The 22,264-nt window shown below is 41.4% G+C and overlaps 1 protein-coding gene across 1 annotated transcript; it reads right to left on the bottom strand.

Annotated features, from left to right (window-relative positions):
• Positions 1-1,805: 1,805 nt before the first annotated feature.
• Positions 1,806-5,152, bottom strand: LOC117427684 (trypsin-like). The gene is made up of 5 exons (XM_034045891.3): positions 5,089-5,152; positions 4,253-4,409; positions 3,522-3,775; positions 2,359-2,495; positions 1,806-2,030 (listed from the first exon to the last, which is right to left on the bottom strand). The coding sequence occupies exons 1-5, from the start codon at positions 5,126-5,128 to the stop codon at positions 1,881-1,883; spliced, it is 738 nt and encodes a 245-aa protein (XP_033901782.1). The 5' UTR covers positions 5,129-5,152; the 3' UTR covers positions 1,806-1,880.
• Between the last annotated feature and the right edge of the window lie 17,112 nt (positions 5,153-22,264).

Raw genomic sequence — 22,264 nt, 5'->3', positions numbered from 1 at the left:
CCATTGATGGAGACTTGTGGTGGGTGGGTGCGAATGTTGATAAATTAGATTTATAAATTATATCTGAATGTACACATTTTAAAAAATATTTATTTATTTTCACAACATTTATAAATCTGGGGAAAAAATACAAGATTTAAGTTAAATCTGGGAAAAAAGATCTTTTTTTAGCCAATAAAAACCCAGGCTCCAGGAGCACTGTGGGGATGATATGCAACTTACTTGCATTAAAAACCTAGTTCTTACAAGATGTGCCACCAGAAGTGCCAGCTGCCAACTTCACTCAGTTTCAAGGAGTCATGTCAAGCAAGCTGCAGAATGTACAGGTGGTAATAGATATTTAAATAGAGGAAAACACATCAACTTTACATCTTACATGTGGCTGCAAAGGGATTGAGGGTTCATGAATGTTTACTGCTAAGTAAAATGTAATGGTTACTGAACGACATTGGAAATGATTCTGCAGTCTAGAATACCTGAGGAGAATGCTGTAGTAGCTCATTGTTTAGATTAACTGTACATGGTACAGTATTGTTACCCATAAGCCTGCCAGACTGCTAAAGCTGAATTGTGCCCATCTCAAGTCTGTAAACTACTCGAAACTTCAGCAGTGCTGTTGTCTGGCATGAGGGAACAGTGCTAATTAGCAAGATAAATGACTACAGGTTCATTCATCTAATTGTTTGAAGACCCTTAATGAACTGGTGAGTGAATTATCTGAGTGCCAGCATATGGGCAATGCTGCTGATGCTGCTGGCAGAGAACAGCACAGGACTCGGTACCAAATGAGAAAACTCATCATAAGGTCCAATTCAATTTACTGAAAAATCAAAAGTAGTGCACAGCCAACAATAAACCTAATTATTTCCCAAACATGAGTGAGTTTCCACCAGGGTAAAGCAGTATCCAAAATGGCCATTGAAGAATACCTAGAGCTTTATCATCTCAATTATAAAGATACAGATTTGAAAGATAATATATGGGCATCCATTTCAAAGGAGCTGAATAAGCCTGGTATGTGTGATTTATTGCCATATATGTTGAAATCTGGTGTGTAGCGGCCTTAAGGTGAACAATGTTGTAGAGATGGTGGAGAGGAGTCAGTGGAGCAAACCACGCAGACAGACAGAAAGAAGGTAAACCTTGGGGACCGAAATAGGGAGACTGGTTCATGGATGATAGGGAGCCATTACCAGGCCACCTGCACTTCACCATGTTATAACTAACTGAACACCACAGGGAATGACTTCAGCAATGCTGTAAGGCGAAAGAATGACTTTCTGGTGTTTTTGTGTACTAAATTGAATCAGCTGCTTGTTTAGTTGGCTTTCTTTCATTAACTAATGCTACATTACAATAATATACAATGGAAACAGTTTTATAGTGTTCTTCATGAACTTATCACAACTTTACAAGTGTTATAGTGACTCAGACTGCTAATTAACGGAATATATTAATTCACTTGATCGGCTTTCAAAGTAGTGAAGGAAAAAAATGATTTAAAGAAAAACCTGCAAAGAGTTTTTTTTGTGCATGCCTGTGCTGAAACTTAATGCTGTTGTTCTGTTCATTCCTTCTATCCTAGCTGACGTGCTGCAGAGGGTTTGAATAATCGAGTTTAACTGCATCAGATCTATTCAAAGATGTAGTGATAATAACACCCTTAGGAGAAATTAAATGCCTGGTGTGTTTATTTCTAGTTTTGTAATTTATATTCTGTACAATGTAAAGTTATGAATAAAACCACTTTAAACAATAATGTGAGTGAATGAATACAAATAACAATATGACAAGGCTGAACAACATTTCGATTTTCATACTGTTCATCTTTTATTTTGTCTACACGTTAACGTTAACAGAGAGGCCCAGGGTTTCATCTCTCAGTTGGAGGAGATGGTGCTCTGGATCCAGGAGTTGTAGTTGCACACTTTGGCGTACACTCCAGGCTGGTTGCGCTCAGCACAGCCATAACCCCAGGACACCACACCCTGGAGCTCACCATTGCAGACCACAGGGCCGCCGGAGTCACCCTGCACACACACAAGCACAGGAATCAATTAGAAGGAACAAATGGAAAAGCAGCAATGCTACAAAAGGTTACCTAGTTGCAACAGCGTCTAAAAGGGTATACGGTGAATTGTGAATGCTACAGTTTAATAATAAGTGTTGAGGTGAAACTCAGAAAATTTGTAAGTGATGAAGACACTAGTCACAACGTTTACTTTACATACTGTCTACTTGCTAGCTGCTGTTATTATGTCACTATTGAGTATTCTATTCAGTTCCCATAGCATGGAATGTTTTCTTCTGTTCACTTGTATAGTTCCAAAAATGAATTGTGAATGGAGGCTTCTCTACCTGGCAGGAGTCCTTGCCTCCCTCCAGGAACCCAGCGCAGAACATGTTGTTGGTGATCTGTCCGGGGTAGGAGTTGCTGCACTGAGTGCTGCTCAGGATGGGAGCGTTCAGACAGCGCATAGTGTCGGGGTAGTTAGCTGGGGACACAGACAGAGAGGCAGGGCATCAGAATGAGTTCATAGCTTCACAATGTACAACCCACAGTGAGACTGAATAATTACTTAAAATCCTCATAATGCTGAACCAAATTAGAGAGTCAGCAGCTTTAAATGCAATTTTGACTTGTTACAATTAAAAAAAAAATCACCTAACCTGGTATTTGAAGCAAGACCAATTTTGAAACAGAAAACTCCCCTTGGATACTGTAACTAATTAAGTAGGGTCTAATACTTTGGGGGTGGGGGGTTACAATGAACACATGTTTACGTACAAATTAGAATAATTAGTTAGTTTATTGGTAGGCTATGTGGTTTTCAGTGTAGGTATCATTCCTGTACTACTAGGGCAGTATGTAGTGGAGTTATGTTTCTTAGGCAGATTTCTAGTGTTAAAAGAGTTTACATTTTTTTAATAACCCTGTAAGAATGGTGACAGGGTGGGTAGACCCTGCACTCTTGGAAGCATGTTTGGTAGCAGGGGAGCCCAGTACCAATATTTTTTTTTTTGTCAGGGAACAGGTTCATTCCCTGCCTTGAATAGAGAAATGGGAGACAAAAGGTCCTTCTAAAAATGTAAAAAAAAATTGGCCAGTGCAGGTAATCTTATTGGTAATCACTTCCAGCTACAGCTGGGTTAATTAAATAATTGTTTGATCAATTACCTGCACTGGCCTCATATTAACTGGGCAGCTCTGGGTGGTAGCTCACAGTGGGATTACTTTTTCTGTGAGAAGTTGGTGACGAAACAACTTCTATTGTTTCACGACTTTACTTTGTATTGAAAAGTATTTTATTTGTAAATTTAGTTTTGACCAGTAAATTTAGTTTTGACCAGTAAAAGAAACCTTAAAAATAAATAAAAAGTGCACTGAGAAAAGTGCTGAACCATAAACACTTTTGTCAGGTTTAAATCCTTAAATCCTGAGCCAACCTGACCTGTCACACTATTATGACAAACTCCTCCCATCTTCCAAAGGAAACCTGAATGAACGACAGCACACTCACTTCCACTGCTCAGCGTGTTCCCCCAGCCGGAGATGAGGCAGGTGGTCCCGGCGCTGGCGCAGCCGCTGGGCAGACGCACGGTGTTCACGTAGCTGTTGAGCGTGGCAGGGCTGGCGAGCTTGATCAGCATGATGTCATTGTCCATGTTGCGGGAGTTGTAGTTGGGGTGGCGGATGACCTTGGCAGAGCTTATGAACTGCTCGGTGCCCTCGTTCATAGCAATGTTGTGCTCGCCCAGACGCACCTGCACACGCCTGCAATTCAAACAGACCAACACTACAATTACAAGGGTTACAGTCTTTAGCACAGCATTATTCTCATGCTGTAGCTGTATTAACAGTCAGTGCAGGTGGGTGTTTTTCTGGGAACATTCTGTTATAACAGTCTGCTGTTGTGCATGCTGTGTTCACCCAACATCAGGAAGGTATATACACATTTTTATTTACATATAAAAAAGAAAAAACAGTGCATGAATACTTGTAAAAATATGTATATCAGAAGTAACTTACTGGATTACATCTAGATGCAACCGAAACGTCTATGATAAAAGTTTGAAAGTTAAAACGCAAGGCAATTATCATGCTTGTCATGGATAGTGTTATAGACAGACACATTAATAGACGTAACTCCCAACTGTGCTTAAATTCCATGTATACCTGTGTCACCGTGTTCTTTCACTTAGAAGAACACATTCATCACATTAAACATTGACATTGTGTAGCTACACTTACGACTTGTAGCAGTGAGCAGCTGAGACGACCCATTGGCTGTTGATCAGGGAACCGCCACAGAAATGGTAGCCTGCGTTCAGAGACGCAAGGTAGGGGATGGAGTTCCTCCTGCACTCGTACCCGCCCACAATCTTGTCATCCTCCAGAGGGGCAGCGACTGGAAGGAGAGAAAGGACCATCATCACAGTCTTTTTTAATTTAGGAGCCCTGATTTTCTATCTCTGATTTTCTATATTAGGGTCTGGGTGGAGGTTTAATTAGTTCAATTAAAGAATTTAGAACACTGGTAGGAACAGAGACCAGGAGTGGAAGGGCTAACTTTGGACACCTCTGGCTCAGGAGGACTGGAGGTTCAGTGGGCGTACTTTGGTCTCACAATCAAGCCAATTTCCTCTTTTACTCCAAGTGCGCCACTTTTTATAATATCTTTTTATTGTGTGTTTTTGTATGTTGTAATATCAATAACAATACATCGTTCACCTTTAATAATACAATGTGAAGTAGTATGCAGTACATACAAAGAATAAACAATACTACTTTTTTCACCCAATAGCTGAATAGCATATATTTATGTATATAGAATTTTTTTCTCTAATGAATCTTATGTTATACAGATTCATTATGAATTTAAGTGGAACACCATAGGAATAGCAGCAATTTAAAAACTAAAAACAAAGATATGTTAAAATAAGCAGTCCAGCAATTATATGTGATAAAAAAGTGTATTATTATTAACATCATCAGCAATAATCATACTACTGTTACGGTTTGGTAAACTACAAAAGCTACTATTAGGATATAACTCTGTATATGATTTCAATAGAATGTATACATACCTGCTGCTCCGAATAACGCAAGTAGGATCAAATACTTCATGTTTGAGTTGTTTGCTACGACTGCTCTGAGTTTGAGTGAAGTATTTATACGCTTCAAGCCTCCTTTATCTCAAGTCAGTTCAAGGATGTTTAAAACAGGTGGGAACAGACAAGGTGCTAAAATAAATGCTTATCTTTAAACAAACTATACCATGATGAAAGCCCATTTTTCCGAACCCTAGTTTTAGTAACTGTATTGTGAATATAACCTTGAAAGTTAAATAGATTACTATTTATGCATTCTGCGTTATTTGTATTTGTTCATATATTTAAAAAAATTAAATTTAAATAAGATATGTTCAGCTCAAGTCAGGGAATTCATTAACAAACACAAGGTAAGCCTTTTTCCTGATAAGGCTTTAACAACGACATTAAGATGTAATAAGAGGAACAGTAAGAAGAGTATAGTACAGAGAGAAGTAGTCTGACAAACTGTAAAACTACTGGCAGGGTGGTCAAACGTTGTTTTAGAATATAAAAATAAAAATAAATACAAATTGATTTTATTAATCAGTTTTAACCCAGGAAACTTTTTTTTAAAAACAATTTTAAAAAGCCTTTTAACGCACACAAATCATCTCATTATTTAACCATATGTCCATCTTGGATTTACTGTGCATGCTGAAATAACTTTGAGTTTTAAAAGTAAAATCAGCCCGAAACTAGGTCAGCCTAAGCCCTGCCGAGTGAAATCAGTCGACCGGTCTTCCCTCTTTCATCCTATTTCACTCACTAGACCCACCTAGTTTTAGGCCGATTTTACCTGTACCCCATAGATTCTTGTACAGCAAGGCTCTTAGATGGAAAGCAACTTTGACTATAGCTGAAATACTGAAGTTAATGCTGAAGCATATCAATCCTACTATTGCGAGTCAATTAAGTGGTAAAGTTAATACAGTTAATGAATTGGTTCAGCTAAGAAGACAATTCTCTTGGAGGAATTTGAACTTGTGTAAGACTCAAGTGGGGTCAAGAAACCTGCAGCACAGTGACTGAGGAGAGAAAACTCAGCAAAAGTCCTGGTTTCCTCCTTTAAAAAATTATATTGCTTTTTTTTTTTAATACTCCTCTGAATCCTATTGCTTTATAGTACACAGTCCCTGTCAAAGGCAACTTAAAGGAATAATGAAATATAGGAGTGCTGGTTTGAAGAGATGAAAAGAATAAAGCTGTAAAGAGGAGGCAGGAAGAGGAGCTGTGAGAGGCTTGGGGGATTACAAGGTTGTGGAGAGAACAGAATCCAGCCTGCCAGAGAAACAGTTATATAATAGTAGAGTGGAGGTGCAATCTTCAAAGACTTGCTGGAAAAATAAAGCTAAGCCACTCTGACACTGTTGAGGCATTTCTTTTTTTAACTGGATTTTGTGAAAGATGTGAGAACTGAGTTGAAGGGATGTACTCTTTGAAATTGCATCTATACTTCTCTTGCAACAATTTACTGTATTTGCCAAGCAGAATTCTGGAATTGTTTTTAAAAGAAGCTCTTTTGAGAATTTAATAATAATAATAATAATAATAATAATAATAATAATAATAATAATAATAATAATAATATACTGAAATGTCCAAATGAAAAGGGTTTTAACACTACAGCAAGAAATTCTACAATTTTAGATGGTTTCTTTATTGGGAAAAGCATTGGTTGCTGAGTGATTGCTGAGTGATAGCTTTCTCTTATATAGTCGGTGAGGGAGGGAGCAGTTCAGTCTTCATGCTTGTCCGGAGCACAGTGTGGGGACCAGAGAGGCTAAATTCAAGAGCTAAAAGATTGGTCGCAGCAGGCCTAGCCAGGGCAGGCAGGACAGGTGGAAATGCCTTGGCAGTGGGAGGGTTAATAATACTGACCTGATTTGGAATGGAATGATTTCAAGAAAACATGTGACTGGATCACCTGCTTCTAAATGTTTTTTTCCTAACAGGAGGCCTATCCCAAACTTCTGGTTTTTTCCCATAAAACTGTCAAGCTTTCATATGCTTTCACTGTGGTTATGCTATGTATTTTACCATGGTTTGTCATGTGTGTTAATATACTTTACTATACCACCCAGGATTTTACAGTGTTTACCTATGCTTTACCATGCTTTTCACTCTACTATGGGAAACTTTTATAAAGGCTGCCTGTTCCTGGTGTGTGTGTGTGTGTGTGTGTGTGTGTGTGTGTGTGTGTGTGTGTGTGTGTGTGTGTGTGTGTGTGTGTGTGTGTGTGAATAAATAGCTAAAAAACAAAACCTTTCCCAGGACAGATTACCTAGAAGAGGGGGTGTGGCCAGGAGACCAGACAGGACAATTCAAATATAGAAACATGATAATACACTTCCAATAAATAACTGCACTTTATATTAGGGCTGCATTTAAAACAGATGCAGGGTTCTCAAGTTAGTGCAAAGTCTGGGTAATGTCAGTTCAGCAAGGTAAGTAGAATCAGGTACCTCAAAGGTCCAAGCCAGACAGATCTAGTACACTTAATTAATATAAGAACTGAGCAACATCAAGATCATTATACTGAAATATAATCACTACCATTCAGATATCTACAGTAATATCATTCCAATGTCTAAGCAATCGCAGAGTCATATTAATGTATGTGGGAGAAGCAAGTACAAAGTCAAAGCCTGAGGCATACTTAAATCATAACACCAACTGCAGTCAGATCGACAATTCAACTACAGCAAGTACTTCATCAAAGACACCGCGTTTAACCAGCTATCAACTGAGATAGGACAAGAAGATAGACACTCGACAGGAGGAGAATTCAATCAGCTAAAAATAAATGATAAACCTTCACCGAAAATAACTTAATGCACTAAAACAAACAAGCGTCCCCCAGTCGCAGGTCTGTCTAAAAAAAGTAGATATTTCCAAAAAATGTCACCAGTAAATTTTGCCAGTACATTTCACAGGACTCTTTTCCAGCAATAACTGATAGTACAGCGTTCTACATACGTCCTCTCCTCTTGTGATCTACAATAATTCAACCAGGATACTTACCCAACCAGGTTGGCAAACGCACTCAGCAATGAAAAGAAAAATAATGGGAGAGCAGTCTCCAGCTGTTGTATAATTACAGTTATATGTACATTGTAAGGGACCCAAAGACCAGTGTGTTTGAACAAGGGTACTTGAAGTCACTCTCATACGTATGGGGTGCTTCATAATTCACACAGCGCTATTGTCGGTGCTTTGGGAAGACTGGAGGAAAAATGTTTATAAAGCAAGTACAGAAAGCTAACAAGGCAGGCAGTTAGAGCAGTGGCAGATAGTGTCACAGAGAGCAGAGCTGCAGGGAATCAATGTATAGATGTCAGTGGCGGTGCCCCAGCTCGAAGAAAAACTACTGTGCTCCTGCGGCTCTCTGCTGCAGCGGCTCTGCTTTATCTGATGAGGTTCAACAGGCCGTCACACACGGGGCTGGGGTTAAATCACTCAAGCTTGCTGCTGATGCAAGGGAGCAGCCTCTTAACCTCATACCTCCAGTACCTGGATAGGGAATCGCTTCAGTATATCAATCTGATCTCACTGAGGACAGGTTTTTAAACCGTACGCTAGATAAAACATCAGGTTAGAATCGGACAAACCCATTTAGCTCACAACATCAGGTTAGAATCGGACAAACCCATTTAGCTCACTACCACTATTTATCTGAGTAAGCAACTGAGGAATTAAATTTAAGGGCTTGCAGGGTTTTTTTAAATTGTTTAGTTCTGATTGACTAAGAGAAGAAGAGGTGATACTTTTTATTGGACAAACTAAACAATAATCAATCACACGCTTTCAATCTCTCTTTTCATCCAAAGAAGAGAGTCTTGAAAGCTTGTGATTCATTATTGCTTAGTTAGTCCAATAAAACGTATCACCTCTCCTTCCCAGAAAGAAAAAAAGGGAATTAAAAAAAGTTTTTATTTCTCCAGATTAATATATTTTTTATTATTAAAACCATCAGATACACTCTTATTATCATCATCTAGACCCTAAATGACTTTTCTTTTATTGAGGAACTACAGTTGAATCTATCAATTGTATCTGATATAATCTATGACAAAGTAATAAGGTAACAAGGTAATGAAGTGTTCATGTTTGTTCATCTTTTTTTTTCTTTCTTTGTCTGATTGTGGCAAGTACATTTTTTTATTGTGATACGATTGTTTGTTAAATTTCATTAGTCATTTTATGTGTATTGTGATGTTTTTTTTGTTTTTTTTTTACTGATTATGAAATGGTGATATGTACCTTCTTAGGGAGGGGGTCATGTGACCACAACCCAGGGATTCAAATGTATCAGCTGACCACATAAGGGGGGGTGGGGGGTGGTAGTGTATGGCAGTAAGTTTGGAGAACCCTTGGTGCACACCACATAGAAAAGACTAGAAAAGCCCAGAGCCAGAGTAACAAGTTTGTATTCCTAAGACATACCTGGAAAACTAGTTTTTAGTAACAATAATTGTTGTGGAGTACCAGAAATAAACCATCGCGGTTCACAGCTGAAGCCTTGGATTTTGATTGTTTTGTCCATCAACATCTATTATCTCTCCATTCCATCAATCTTGGGACCCCATCTCCAACATGGCCTCCTGTTATATTCTGAAGAAAACAACAACTTTTTTTTATCTCCCTGCTCTAACTGCATATATTTAGATGAGTGTTCAAAGAAAGTGCTTCTGAATGACTGACAGCTTCCCAGATTGCAGGTAATAAATAAGAAGCTGAACAAATGAATCCCCAGCAGACTGGAAAGCCTAGTGCTGAGCTGAACCACGATGGCAAGAAAGTGCAATTAAGGTTGCAGCAAACATAACAATTTCATACATTTACACACCATGCACATCCATTCACTGTATAAATCTCAATAGTGCTGGTTTTGGAAATACTAAGAAACTTAATACATTCAATGGCAAAGTCTTTTTCAATGAAATACTTTGAAATGTTTGTCATTGGATGTCAATATTATTTTATATTTTAATTACCTATTTATGAAGAAAAAAAACTGTAACAAGAGAATACCATTAAAAAAACCAAAAAAAAAACATACGCTGGAGGTCAAAATGATGGTGTCCCTAGCCTTGACTGGGGCTGAGAGATTTATTTCTCCTTTAATCCCATTCAGACCCCTTAATTACTAAATACTTATTCATCTCCCCTTAAAAATAGAAATCTTAGGAATGTAGAATGACCAGGGTAGAGGCTCCTTTTAATTATGAATCTGTCCCACAGGTGCAGAGGTGTACCCCAAATGTTATAGATTTAATACAGTGCAGAATGACTGTGTGGAACCATTGTTTTTTATTTTATCCCAAAGCATGACTCTGCGATGCATTTTGTACCGGCTGGAAGTGGAAAGTAATTGTGAAGCATGTGTTTTCAGATGGATGGAAGTGCTCTTGCAGTTGTATTCCATTAACATATAAATGACATTTTAGAACACCAGTATATAGTTTAAAAAAACCCAAACGGTTTTAAAATATAGAGCACAAACAGCAAAGTGTTATTACATTCACAAATAGAGCACCAGACACTATGAAATACATTATTTTATTAATCTTTTTTTTTTTTAAAGTGGTGACTAGTCAACCTGTTTGACTATTTTTACCTAAACTATTCTAAATTAGTAGTCATTCGTTTGACCTCCAGTATATATTTCATATATTTCGTTCGGGGATGAAGCGCATACATTTGAAGTCACTTTGCATTTGTCATTTGAGTCATAACTGTCCAGCCTTTTTTGGAATGATTACCAAAAAGAGCAAGATAATCCAAAACAAACTTGAATAAAATGAAAATGAAGGCTAGCTGCATCACACATATTAACCATTGCTTTGGCCCCATCAGTTGTCAGGTGAAAACCAGACCCTTTGAATCTTGGTATCTACAGGTTTTAGTTGTTAAGACAGCATATATGACTCAAGAGACACAGGTTGGCTATCCATGATGTATACTCCTCAATAGATAGATACTGTAAATTCATATTGAATTATTTATTGACCAGTCAGAAATTAATGAATGTGTATCCCAATGGTGTACAGGCTTGGTTTTCAATAATGGCATTTATTGCATTTGACTTCAAATTTGACATGCTTTATATGACCATGTTCAATGAGAGATTGTTTAATAAATAATCTGAGTTAGGAGCAACTCTGGATGCTAGTCCACTGGTGCAGTAAATAGTTGGCAGGCAAAATCTTTACAAGATCAGTTTATTTATTACATTTCCAAATGCAAATGCTGAATGAACAGATTCTTTCACATAAAATCACATCTCATGGCAATCATTGAAGCAGATTAGAAATAAAAGTGGATATGAATGTCAATCAACCAATACTACATGTACAATCTGAAAATTACAACAAACCAATGAGATTGAGATGTTTCGCAACAGACACCACTCGTCCTCTGATGTGTAGTGAATACTCGGCGCTTCTAATGGGGGAGTGACTTTTAGTAGCCACTGTACATGGCAAGATAAATGGGTCTGAGATTTTGGTGCCTAGTAAATATTTCCTCTGGTCCCCATGACGCCAGTGCTGTACCACGTGACCTGTTCCTCACAGTAAGCCCTTTCACCCCTGTATTCAATATGCTTGCTTGTTTGTTAAGCAAGCAGTGCTGTCAAATGAAGAAAACCCTCTTGAAACACAAAGCAGGCAGCACTCAGCCTTCAGCAGCTATAAAACATCAAGCTTCTTGAAACAACAAAAAAACCCTTTTCAATGACAAACTATCTTTTCTTGTGTGAGCGCAAGGCGCTCGGGGTGGGGGGGTGGCTTATTGATTTTGGTGTTATTGAAGTGCTTAAGAAAGTCAAGGAAATACAATTGCATTATACTGCTGGAGAATTCAATGAGTATAATGTATCAGATATGCAGATTTTAAACATTTTTGGAATAATTTTTTAATGTTTGACCCAACCATGTCCAGTGTAACAGGAAGGAGACTGAGTACAAACTGGTAAGTGAGCATCTTACCCACTATGCAAAAGAGCCAGGCGTGTCTGCATTCAAAGTTAGAATGTTGATCTCATCTGCACCAACAGCCACTGTAACTAAGGACCTAGGCAGGTTGCTGTTTCTCCCTTAGCTCTGAAAACTGTCTGAAAGTAACTGTGACAGGGTTCAATCAATGTGGATCAATGTGCCACATATAATAATAATAGTTCTTCATCGCTGTCCGCCATCTTAACCTCTCATGCTTCACCTGTGGACTTTCTCCTTTGCGTTCCAATGCTTATAACATAGTTTGTGTGAAAGCAACCCCTGACGGAGTCAATATATGCCCGACACTAGTGCTTTACGTGGCACGTCTGGTGTGAAAAGAGCAGGTTCAGTCAGGGTTAGTGTTGAGGTAGGATATTGTGGTTGCACTCATTAGGGTTAGGGTTTTATGTCTGTGAACAAAAACAAAATAAGAAACTGATCATTGTGCCCCTGTTTTCAAAGGCCCTCTAGTCACCCAATCATTCTCCACGAATGCAAAACAAAAACTGCCACTGCTGCAAAACTAGTACAGCCCAAGCAACCGAAGTCCCCTTTCGAGTCTTTTAAATCATGAAACCTACCAGGTTTGCACAGCATCAGCCGCAAACCACAATACTGAAAAATGACCAAATGACAATAAAAAATACAGGCCTTTAAGACTATCGAAAATTATATTAGTGTTTTGTTGGAATAAATTTTATAATCAGTGATTTTGAACCCTTAGAATCATGGTATCAATACTTCTTTGGTATGGAACCATTTTCTTTCAAGTCCTTGAAAAGCTGATAAGCAATTGTCTTCCTGGTTATTCATCCAGACTGTTGCTGAGCTAATCGCCTGATACAGTTTATTGGGAACCCTGCATGCAAATAAACAATCTGATAGGGCCATTGCTTAAAATATAGATCAACTGTGTCAGCCAATACCTGTGTTTCTGCTTCACCCTATTGAACCTCTTTTGTGTCACAGGGTCTTTACTTGCTTGAAGGAGATTCAGTTGAACATTTTAAAAGCCAACCACTGTGGAACGCTTGATACTCAAACTGGGGTTTCCATCTCAAAGGGACCGTGATTAGTGTATATGTCTGTTACAAGAACACTGTGTGCTAACTTGTTCCACTGACTTTTTAATGCAATACTAGACAGTAACTCAGCCTTTGCATTGACTTTGGGACTTGAAGCTATTTGTCTCTTTGACAACCCCTGTTGTTCCCTTCAGACCAATAAACCTGTGTCTTTACTGAAAAGCCTAATAAAGTAAGATTTTCCACTGACATATCTGTTTTTTTTATTAACATTTCAAATGTATCCATTCCGTAGTGATCATGCTTCATATTTTCACTTGTACTCGACACCACAAAATAGCCTCCATTTGAAAACAATCGACTGGAGAGAGACAGAAGAAATATGAACCTGCCTGATCCTTCTATTGACAAGCTATCATGCCAGGATTATCCTGGATCACTTAACATTGATTTGGCCTTTTGCTGTCTTTTAGTCTATTTCGCTCACACTTTGGTTGGCTTGCGTACAAGTGGATTAGTTACTTCTAGAGTAACGCTACTCCAGAAATAGTTATTCCAAAAGTAAGACTGGGTGGCACGAAGAAGATTTGCAGATGAGTAAAAACCAATCAGAGTACATTATGCAAATTAGGTAAGGGTTTAAGGTTCCATCCAGTAAACACTTTTTTAGTGCCAAGGTAAGTATCAAATGTAAATAAACTGAACTAAACTGAGTTCATGAAAGCAGGTTTGTATTAAAAATGCCATCCGTTGCTTTCCACACCATCAATCTCTTATCACCTGCTAGGCCCCTTATCAATCCCTGATATTGAGTGTTCTGCACACCACTGTGGCTGTCAACTCTTTCCTCTGTATTATTCAGTCAGGAGCAGATGATAAGTGTGTGTTTCGTCAGCAAACTGTTTTTCATTGTTTTCTTTTCTGTCCAAGGCTGCAGTCTGATCATCTTACTAGAAGATCTGTTTGACAGTTTAAAAATGAAATTCTCCCATGTTGTTTTTATCTGTGAGGTGTTAATTATTCTAAATGGAATAAGCAAATTTTCTCCTTGGTCAAGCTGAGCTAATAATTTTAAAAAGCATACACAACGAATTGAGTGATGTGTTGACGGCTGATGTTGCAGGTGTTTAAAGTGTTGATGACTTGCAGAGAACGAGTTCATTTAATGTATTATAAATTAGTGCATCACTTGGATTTGTTCTGCACAGTCTGGGTTATTCGTGGGGTGGTGCGCTCAGTGGAAGAAGGCATTGCAATCATGAGGATTAGATTTTAACATTTAATGTATAACACTGTTTAAACATGTACATGTTTTGTATTGTTACTGAATTGTTGATAATAAAGATCTGTTTAAAATGAAAAATAAAAATAATCCTTTATAGCAGCCCCGTCTGAACTTTTTTTCTCAGTATAGTTGCTTTGGAATTGCGGCATCAAGATATTTTTTTTAACAAACCACAGGGATTCGTATTGAGTTTATGAAGGATAATAAGTAAATGTGAACTAAAAAAACTGAAATGTTAAAACCGTATATTTTAAAACACTTGCCAGGAACATCCTTCTTCTTTTTCTCTCTCAGACCTCTCCCAGACAGAGATGAGAAGACTATTGACACACACTGCAGGTAGCCTATGCAATGTGTAACATTTATTTTTACACTTCCTAAAGAATACCTGAGTTTTTTGTATTCTTGTAATCTGAAGTATTGCTTATTGACTGTTGGCAATTGTGAGATTATAGACATAGATAACGAGAAAACAGATCTTAAAAACAACTTGTTTGCAATGCATAGTAATTTCTGTTTTTTTCTAACCCATGCAGCCTATAAAATTAAACAATTTGTCCGAAGTATCTAGATATGGAAACAGCAACAAAAAGAATACAGCGATTTTGAAAAAAAGATTTATTTGCATGCAGGATTCCCAAAAAATGTTCCTGTAGAAATAATGAGCCTGTATAATGAGGACAGAGGACAGACATCAGAAAACAGAACTGGAGATGGACCTGTAGGAAGACAGACCGACCCTCTTTCACTCATTATTAAAGAAATTACACTCCAGAACTTCTCTTATATTGATGATGTACTAGATAGGAGGCAGGAAGAAATAATCTCATACGCATTTCCAGAATGCAATACCTACAGGGAAGACATGTGTGAGAGCCCTTTGAGGCCACAGGGATCTAAACTTGAGTTTTAAAAAGTCACCAAGACTAAATTATATGCCAGGTTGTGGCGGAGTGTCCCGCCCCTATTTATTATTATTTGTATTTTTTGTTTGCGGCGCGGGTAAAAGCGCCGCGTCTTTTATTATTATTTAAAAACCCCGTGAGGATGCATGGCTGATCAGCTACTGATTATTTAAATAGCTGACAGTCATGCATCCTTACCAAACGCGTGCAGACTCTGGCCGGGGGATAATAAGATAATTACCAACTAGTTAAATCCCTCGGCCAGAGTATATAAACCAGCAGCACTCTGCACTCGGGGTTTGAGAGTGTAGAGGAGAGTACGGGAGAGCGGAGAGAGAAAAAGCAACATTAACAAAACAATTGCTAAGACGTGCTGGATTTCCCAGCACATCACTTACTTGTTTGTTTGTTCATTCGTTTGGCCCTTGTGCCCTTTTGTTTTGTGTTGTGTTAATTTGTTTAATATTTTGTTTATTAAATACGCTGAGTGCACTAACACTCAGCTTCAACCGCCCATCCACTGTTTGGTTTGAGTTACTTCCTGGTCCGTGACGTCATCCACATCACCACTGCGAGCCAGACTGTCACATATGGTGTCCTGCGTGGGACAAAACAAACGCCTCCAATAGCCGGACCAGGAAAGAAAAGCTCGTTTTTTTGTTCGTTTTTTTTTCAAAGTGTTTTTGTGTGTTTTTTGGGGAAAAAAAAAAAAAAAAAAAAAAAAATATGGGAAGAAGCGGACGGAGGAAGCAGCAGCTACAGCAGCGTGGGGCCGGTCGCAGGTCCCACTGTAGCTCAACCATGCTGGATGTCTGCCCCACCTGCTTGAAAGGTGAGGAGTGGTGCTTCGCTGTTGGGGAGGTGGGTCACATAGCACCCGACCAACCCCCTCCATGGCAGGAGAAAGAGGAGCCAGAGCGTCCAGTGAGGGAGGACCTGCATCCTCCAAAGAGGACGAATGCACTCTCCTCTGAGGGAGTCTGGGACTGGCTGGTGGAGCCGGGGAGGGATTATGAGGAAGCCCTCCCTGCAGTGATCAACCTCCTGTGGGCAAGAGATGGGGAGCGCTGGGAGGCCTGGGAACAGCAACACCACCCAGCTTCCCTCCCAGACATCGCAGCCATGGTGTTCAACTACCTGGCTGCGGATATGGGAGAGACCCTGCTGCTGCCATCTCCAGCACAAAAGGGAGAGGAGCCATCGCTACCGTCTCCACCAGCAGAGGGAGAGGAGCCATTGCTGCCGTCTCCAGCGCCAGAGGGAGAGGAGCCATTGCTGCCGTCTCCAGCGCCAGAGGGAGAGGAGCCATCGCTACCGTCTCCAGCATCAGAGGGAGAGGAGCCATCGCTGCCATCTCCAGCATCAGAGGGAGAGGAGCCATCGCTACCGTCTCCAGCATCAGAGGGAGAGGAGCCATCGCTACCGTCTCCACCAGCAGAGGGAGAATGCCTGCTGGTTTCGCCTCCACAGCCTGGGGAGGAGCCCGAACGTCCTACGCCCGAGTGGGAGGAGCCCGAACGTCCTACGCCCGAGTGGGAGGAGCCCGAACGTCCTACGCCCGAGTGGGAGGAGCCCGAACGTCCTACGCCCGAGTGGGAGGAGCCCGAACGTCCTACGCCCGAGTGGGAGGAGCCCGAACGTCCTACGCCCAAGAGGGGGGAGTCGGTGCGTCCACAGTCCAAGAGGGAGGAGTCGGTGCGTCCACAGCCCAAGAGGGAGGAGTCGGTGCGTCCACAGCCCAAAGAGGGGGGAGTCGGTGCGTCCATAGCCCAAGAGGTGGAAGTCTGCGCTTCCACAGCCTTAGGACCCAAGCTGCAGTCCCAAGAGCCAGAAGGGGAGGAGTTACAGGCTCAACCCCCTGAATTTTTCTGGGGGGGAGAAGGGCAGGATGCTGGTGTTCCCCAGCAGCCTCTATTTATGCTGCTGAAGGGAGCACGGCACACACCAGCCCAGCCGCCACAGCAGAGGGAGCCAGCACCGCCACAGCCTCCCTCTGAGTGGCCAGCATCCGCCCCATCGCCTCTGCCTCCACCACCACCAGGATCAGAGCAGCAGGAGCTGCCTCTGTCTCCACCACCACCAGGAGCAGAGCAGCAGGAGCTGCTTCTGTCTCCACCATCACCAGGAGCAGAGCAGCAAGAGCTGCCTCTGCCTCCGCCACCTCCACCAGCAGAGGGTGAATGCCTGCTGGTTCCACATCCACCGTCGTGGGAGGACTGCTTGCCCCTCCCACCTCCACCAGCAGAGGGTGAATGCCTGCTGGTTCTGCCTCCACCGTCGTGGGAGGACTGCTTGCCCCTCCCACCTCCACCAGCAGAGGGTGAATGCCTGCTGGTTCCGCCTCCACCGTCGTGGGAGGACTGCTTGCCCCTCCCACCTCCACCAGCAGAGGGTGAATGCCTGCTGGTTCTGCCTCAACCGTCGTGGGAGGACTGCTTGCCCCTCCCACCTCCACCAGCAGAGGGTGAATACCTGCTGGTTCCGCCTCAGCCGCCGTGGGAGGACTGCTTGCCACTCCCAGCTCCACCAGCAGAGGGTAAATACCTGCTGGTTCCGTCTCAGCCGCTGTGGGAGGACTGCTTTCCCCTCCCACCATCGCCATTGCCTGGGGATGGCTGTTCTGCATCGCCTGGGGCTGCCTTTTGTTCTCCACAGGACACAGGGTACGAGGGAGAAGTGGAGCTCCCGCTGCCGCCTCCATGGCCAGGGGCTCCCCTCCCGAGTTCGCCTTCCGAGGGTCCGCTGCTGCTGCCGTCGCCTTCCGAGGGTCCGCTGCTGCTGCCGTCGCCTTCCGAGGGTCCGCTGCTGCTGCCGTCGCCTGGGGTCGCCAGGGATCCTGCTTCGCCTGGGGTCGTCGAGGGTCCGGCTTTGCCTGGGGTCGCCAGGGATCCTGCTTCGCCTGGGGTCGTCGAGGGTCCGGCTTCACCTGGGGTCGCCAGGGATCCTGCTTCGCCTGGGGTCGCTACACGATGGCCGGAGCTCCATGAAAGGGAGCTGCCAGAAATGAAGAAAGGGGGGGAGGTCAGGAGACCAGCTCCCCCAGCCGCACTTTCGCGGCTGGAGATCATGTGGTCGGAGCCCCACGGAGGGGAACTGCCGGCCATGAAGAAGGGGGGAGAGGTCAGGAGACCAGCTCCCCCAGCCGCACTTTCGCGGCAGGATAGAGTGTGGCGGGAGCCCCGGAAGAGGGAGCTGCCGGCCACGAAGAATGGGGGGGTGCCAGAGATTCCACCATGGCCACCCCCCAGAAGTAACTTGCTTCCCCCTCTTCCGGGACTTTAAGACTGAGGGGGGAGGTGGCCGTTGGGGCCATGTGTGCTGCGCACAAGGGGGGGCATGTGTGGCGGAGTGTCCCGCCCCTATTTATTATTATTTGTATTTTTTGTTTGCGGCGCGGGTAAAAGCGCCGCGTCTTTTATTATTATTTAAAAACCCCGTGAGGATGCATGGCTGATCAGCTACTGATTATTTAAATAGCTGACAGTCATGCATCCTTACCAAACGCGTGCAGACTCTGGCCGGGGGATAATAAGATAATTACCAACTAGTTAAATCCCTCGGCCAGAGTATATAAACCAGCAGCACTCTGCACTCGGGGTTTGAGAGTGTAGAGGAGAGTACGGGAGAGCGGAGAGAGAAAAAGCAACATTAACAAAACAATTGCTAAGACGTGCTGGATTTCCCAGCACATCACTTACTTGTTTGTTTGTTCATTCGTTTGGCCCTTGTGCCCTTTTGTTTTGTGTTGTGTTAATTTGTTTAATATTTTGTTTATTAAATACGCTGAGTGCACTAACACTCAGCTTCAACCGCCCATCCACTGTTTGGTTTGAGTTACTTCCTGGTCCGTGACGTCATCCACATCACCACTGCGAGCCAGACTGTCACACAGGTGTATTTAAACAAGAAGATAAATATATTAAGATCAAACTTGGGAAATGACAGGCTAGTACATACGGCCAGAGTGCCCGATCAGGGATCTGCAGCCGGCTGCCTTCCCCTGTAAACAAACACCTGAGAAGCCAGTGATGGTATGTTGTCCCTGTTACAACCACCTACCACAATAAAGCCATGTTAGATGGTAGTGATTCAAGGACTGTTCATTGGCCTTCAGAGATTAAAAGCAATACAGATTCAGCTAATAACCGATCATAGCTACATTCTTACATGGCACTCAGGAGGCAAAGGACTGTATTATAATTCTTAGTCATAATAGGGGTTTCCCATTCATAAATTTCCTGAGTAACTGTAATGGCTTCAGAATATAACTGATAGCACAGAGGTTTAATGGTAAAGCCCAGCATCCCTTTACATTAGAAGCTCTCCTGGGACCCGGTCGCAATCAATGAAAAGCCTATTACTTATTTTCTAACAGACACACATGACAACTTTTACTGGTATGGCAGCTGTAAGACCTGTCACCCACACAGCTGATTTAGAAGCATGGGACCATTGATGAACTCTGAGGAAATGAAAGGCACATTTTAAATGGAAGCAGTCTGAGAGCTGGGTGGCTAAGAGTATCATAATGGGATATACAAACTGCAGCTTCTAATTCACTGGCTTAATTCCAGTCCAGATCAGTTAAAAATAGAAAACAAATATTTTCTTTCTGCAGTCAACCTCTTGGAACTCATTTCTGTCCACGGACTGCAGTCCCCATTCATTGCCTATGCTGCACTATTTTTCGAACCCTGTTTTCAGTCAGGGAGCCTCCCAGTGTTACAAATATCTGTGTGATTTGTTGCTTATTTAAACAAAAAAAAGATGTGGTGGCGCTTAATCTTTGGTTTTCTTCCAATTACATTTAAAGGTACTGCAGTAAATCCATGTTGGAGATTCTGAACAGATGTCTCATTACCAGCATCTGTAAGATGCACCCCATCTCCCTAGTATAGCCAGTTGAAGGTATGTTTCATGTTCTGGTGTCTAATCTCAGAAAAAAAACCATATCCCTTAAATGAGCAGTTCCTTATTTACAAAGTGGTGTGCCTTATCTATTTTTGAGGAAATATCTAAATAATTATGCAATATCAGAGAATATTATGCAAGTATGTGGCATAGTCTCTAATTTGGATGCAGTCACCACATCCTTGTCTAATGAGCCCCACACTTTAGAATTCAATTTTTCCCCAAGTCATTACCGGTAATGTGAATTACCACAACATCAGTCAGAGGTCCAATGTAATCCAGGTAACCCTTTTTCAATAGTGTACAACCAAATTAATAAGAAACCTAAATAACCTTTTTACAATTTAAATCCTTGAGCTCAAACAGTTCAGACCGCTTCAAAATAATGGCCAAAGATGACTGAAAACTAAAATAATTGTGTAAATGGTGAACCAGTGTACATTATACTGCATTACCAAAAGATATCATTCTCTATAACCTTATGTCATGACTAAAAATTGTTTATGTAGTAACTCTTTTTAATCATAAAAAAAGAAAAAGGAAAAAAAAACTTTTGAATTCTTTCCTCACTGCAGCACACCCACTAAAAACAAGCCAGTTTCTAAGCAAGCTGCTTTTAGTTAATATTTACATAAACCCAAACAGTAAATGCGAAACAATTCAAGGCTGCTAATAATTTCCAAAAGCCAACAGACATATACACCGATCAACAGCACTCTTAATTTAAGTGGAAAACAAAAAAATCAGTAGAGCTTCCATGCTTTGTCCCGTCTTAACAGTTCGTAATCCCTGAAAAAAAAACACCCCTTCTGACCACTGCCGATGATCAGCTTTACACCCTCTACCAATTGCAGATGGTATTTATTCTATTTAGTATTAAAACAAAATCGTAAATGTTAAAATCAACTCGGATTAGACAAATTTCATACATCATCATGGCCAAATTTAGCAGTCGCTTATTGTAAATTACTTCTTGTAATCAAATTCACTTAACACAAATGTCCTGTTGGTGCAAATTATTTTGGAGATGACATATTTTAAAATGTTGCAGATTCTATAAGCTATGTGGTTGTATCTGTTATCTATGGTATGCCAATCATTTATTGCATGAAATTAGACATCCTTAGAGAAAAGTTAAAGCATACCATTGCAAGGTCCACTGACCGTACGGCTCACCTTGAGCCACTCAGGGCCCCCAGTTGGTAACATTCTTCTATGGCTTATAGCTTACATCTGCCCTATTACTATCTTTGTTTTTTCATCTAGAACCATTCCCATGTAGTCCAGTGAGGATCATTTTGTCTGGATTTCAATCTAGGTTTTTGGCAGTTAAGAGGTTAACAATTCAGCAACAGGCATCTGGGTCTATTTCCAGTCGGCTTTCAATTTGAGTCCCTGAGAACCTATGCATTCTGAACCACACCACTGATTCTGCACTGCAAGGTAATGTTGAAAATTCTCATTCTTCAGAATCGGCGATATTCATTACACTGACAACAAGACAGATGTTAAAGCCAAAGGAAATACATTCACAACTGTGGAGCTCGAGGGACTGACAGACAATCTCCAAACCACTGGGATGTTTAAACAGGTACTCCTGTTTGGCAAGAGCCATTTGAATATCTCTAACACAACAGCTGCACTTGTCAGTATGGTGCCTCAGGAAATATATGCTAGCTATCGACTGGCAGTAAGGAGGCTGGCAGTAGGAGAGGTACAGTTTAAATGTTAATGTAGGTTGAACTGTTTTATTACACTCCCTGGGTACTTAATCAAGGATTCCTTTCACCCCTCACACAAAAAATGTGTGTTCTGTTAGACAATAGTATATAAAAATGAAGCAATATTCTGTTCACATTTTAATGTGAACAGTAAATTAAGAATAAACTGACAATCTGAAATGTACTCTTTCATAGTGTGACAGAATAGCGCTGTGGCCCAAGAAGGAATTACAGACCCAGAGACAGAAGCTGCAGTGAAGCGCTGTATAGAGACTCAGAGACAGAAGCTGCAGTGAAGCACTGTATAGAGACTCAGACAGAAGCT

The sequence above is a fragment of the Acipenser ruthenus genome, chromosome 21, assembly GCF_902713425.1.
Source record: "Acipenser ruthenus chromosome 21, fAciRut3.2 maternal haplotype, whole genome shotgun sequence".
NCBI classification, from domain to species: domain Eukaryota; kingdom Metazoa; phylum Chordata; class Actinopteri; order Acipenseriformes; family Acipenseridae; genus Acipenser; species Acipenser ruthenus.
The sequence above is the reverse complement of the archived record's forward strand: the minus strand, read 5'-3'. Positions and strand labels throughout refer to the sequence as shown.

Bases quoted from the DNA above. Each gene is read 5' to 3' on its own strand.
- LOC117427684 (XM_034045891.3), bottom strand. From the start codon at position 5,128: ATGAAGTATTTGATCCTACTTGCGTTATTCGGAGCAGCAG. The intron at 4,410-5,088 runs GTATGTATACAT...CTCTCCTTCCAG, and splicing joins TGCGTTATTCGGAGCAGCAG to TCGCTGCCCCTCTGGAGGAT. The intron at 3,776-4,252 runs GTAAGTGTAGCT...TTTGAATTGCAG, and splicing joins GCTGCTCACTGCTACAAGTC to GCGTGTGCAGGTGCGTCTGG.